General features: G+C 48.1%; 1 protein-coding gene across 1 annotated transcript; it reads right to left on the bottom strand.

The window, feature by feature from the left end:
* Positions 1-404: 404 nt before the first annotated feature.
* LOC135915736 (uncharacterized) lies at positions 405-1,136 on the bottom strand. Its single transcript, XM_065448858.2, has one exon. It carries the CDS (start codon positions 999-1,001, stop codon positions 405-407), a length of 597 nt encoding a protein of 198 aa, XP_065304930.1. The 5' UTR covers positions 1,002-1,136.
* Positions 1,137-1,828: the final 692 nt, after the last annotated feature.

A 1,828-nucleotide genomic window follows, 5' to 3' on the forward strand; every position in this document is an offset into this window, starting at 1 on the left:
AAGAAACTAGTTTTAGAAACAAAGAAGCAACCAGTCTTGAGTGTACGAACGAATGAATCCGTGCCGCCGTGAACTCGGAAATACCGGTAAAAATTTTAAATCCAGGCCAGAGGTCACGTGAAAGATCGATGATGCTGAACGCTATTTGCGTTCATAATGGCGAAGAAACAATAAACTTACTAACAAAGAGTACAATATCTAATTAGCAATGATAATTTTGCCCTGTTTTTATGTAAAAGAAAATGCTTCGGTAATTGTAAGAGAAAGTTTGTAAGATAAAATTGCGCTTATTACGACGCCTCTACCGGGAAATGTTGGAACTAACGAACGAATCCCGAGGTGATCCTACTAGGTCGGCTTTGTTAGCAGCGGCGCGCGGTCGATTTTTTCGCCCTCTGTGGCCATTAGTTGAACTTGAGAGTGTACGGGGCCTGTGTTTCCACGCGACCGTGCCACCCGAAGCAAAGCACCCCGGGGTCATTTGAGAGCACAATTCTGTTACAAAGAGCTGAAGGCGGTGAAACATTGCTGAACTCATGCGGGGAAGTCTCCGACGCTGGCTGTACGTCAATGCCTTCGGCGAGTTCGCAGTCAGGCAAGCTTTCACATAAAGCCTTGCGCTTCGGTGGTGGGGCATATTGGTTGACGAGGTCTCTCTCCTTTCTTTTTTTCGGAACAGGCTTTGTTAGATATGAAGGTGCATCAGGGAATATAGTGGGCACAGCATCATCAGTAAGCGCTGGCCGTTCGCGTTCTAGCTCGACAACATCTCCATTTATCACGTGCTTGAATGTTCTCTGTATGTAGCGTTCATCAAAATGACGAGAACACACTACGCATGTATTGTCGAGTACCTTGTCGCCGCGTTTGATGTTTCTGGCCCATTCTTGCAAGCGAACAGGATCGGCAGGGGCTCGGAACAATGACACCTTTTCTGCTGACGACTTGTACCCACCCTCGCACAAGGGCACGAAGCACGTCCTACCCTTACGGGCAGGCATGGTCACTCACGTTCAACACAGACCGCAGCTGATGTTCGAAGCTCCTTGTTCTGACAACACAGCACCAGAAGCTTCAAAGCGCACAATCACGACAGAAGCACACGGCAAACACACCGACCCGGCTCCCTCGTTACCGCGGCCCGGCCGAACACTCTCTCGCGCGCCAGAGGGCTGCAGCGCCTTCTGGTGGTTGGATCCGAACATATTTCACTTCGCCCGCTGGGGGCGCCGGCCGCTCACGACACTAGAAAGTAGAGTTACTGTATATGCTACCGCAGGTAGCAGAGTTGCGCGTCTGTTTTATCACACCGCTAGCGCCTCTATTGGCAGAGCGCCATCACGTGGTAGTCAAGCAACCGTGCATTGCGGAGAAGCAGATGCCCAGTTGAAAAACACAACAGGAAATTTTAAGAGTCTGTCGTATTTTGGGACGTTGTTTCTGTAGTTCTGTTGCCTGTAGTTCTGTTGCCTGTAGTTCTGTTGCCTGTAGTTCTGTTGCCTGTAGTTCTGTTGCCTGTAGTTCTGTTGTCTGTAGTTCTGTTGTCTGTAGTGTGACGTCCTGTAGTAGAAAGTTGTGTAGTTCTTGATCAATATTTAATTAAAAATTGACGGAGACGTCCGTAAGGTTATGTAAATTTGTTAGTACAAAAAAGAAAAACATAAAAGTTAAAAAAAAATTAAAAAAAAAACGCCGTCGCCTAGGATTCGAACATGCGACCTCACGATTCCGAGCCCGGCATCTTACCACTGCACCACCCCTGACATGCTTTTCGAGGGTACGTTTTGGCCATGTGAACAGTACGACGAGCCGATGCGCTGATGTTTAC

The sequence above is a fragment of the Dermacentor albipictus genome, unplaced genomic scaffold (genome assembly GCF_038994185.2).
Source record: "Dermacentor albipictus isolate Rhodes 1998 colony unplaced genomic scaffold, USDA_Dalb.pri_finalv2 scaffold_22, whole genome shotgun sequence".
NCBI lineage: Eukaryota > Metazoa > Arthropoda > Arachnida > Ixodida > Ixodidae > Dermacentor > Dermacentor albipictus.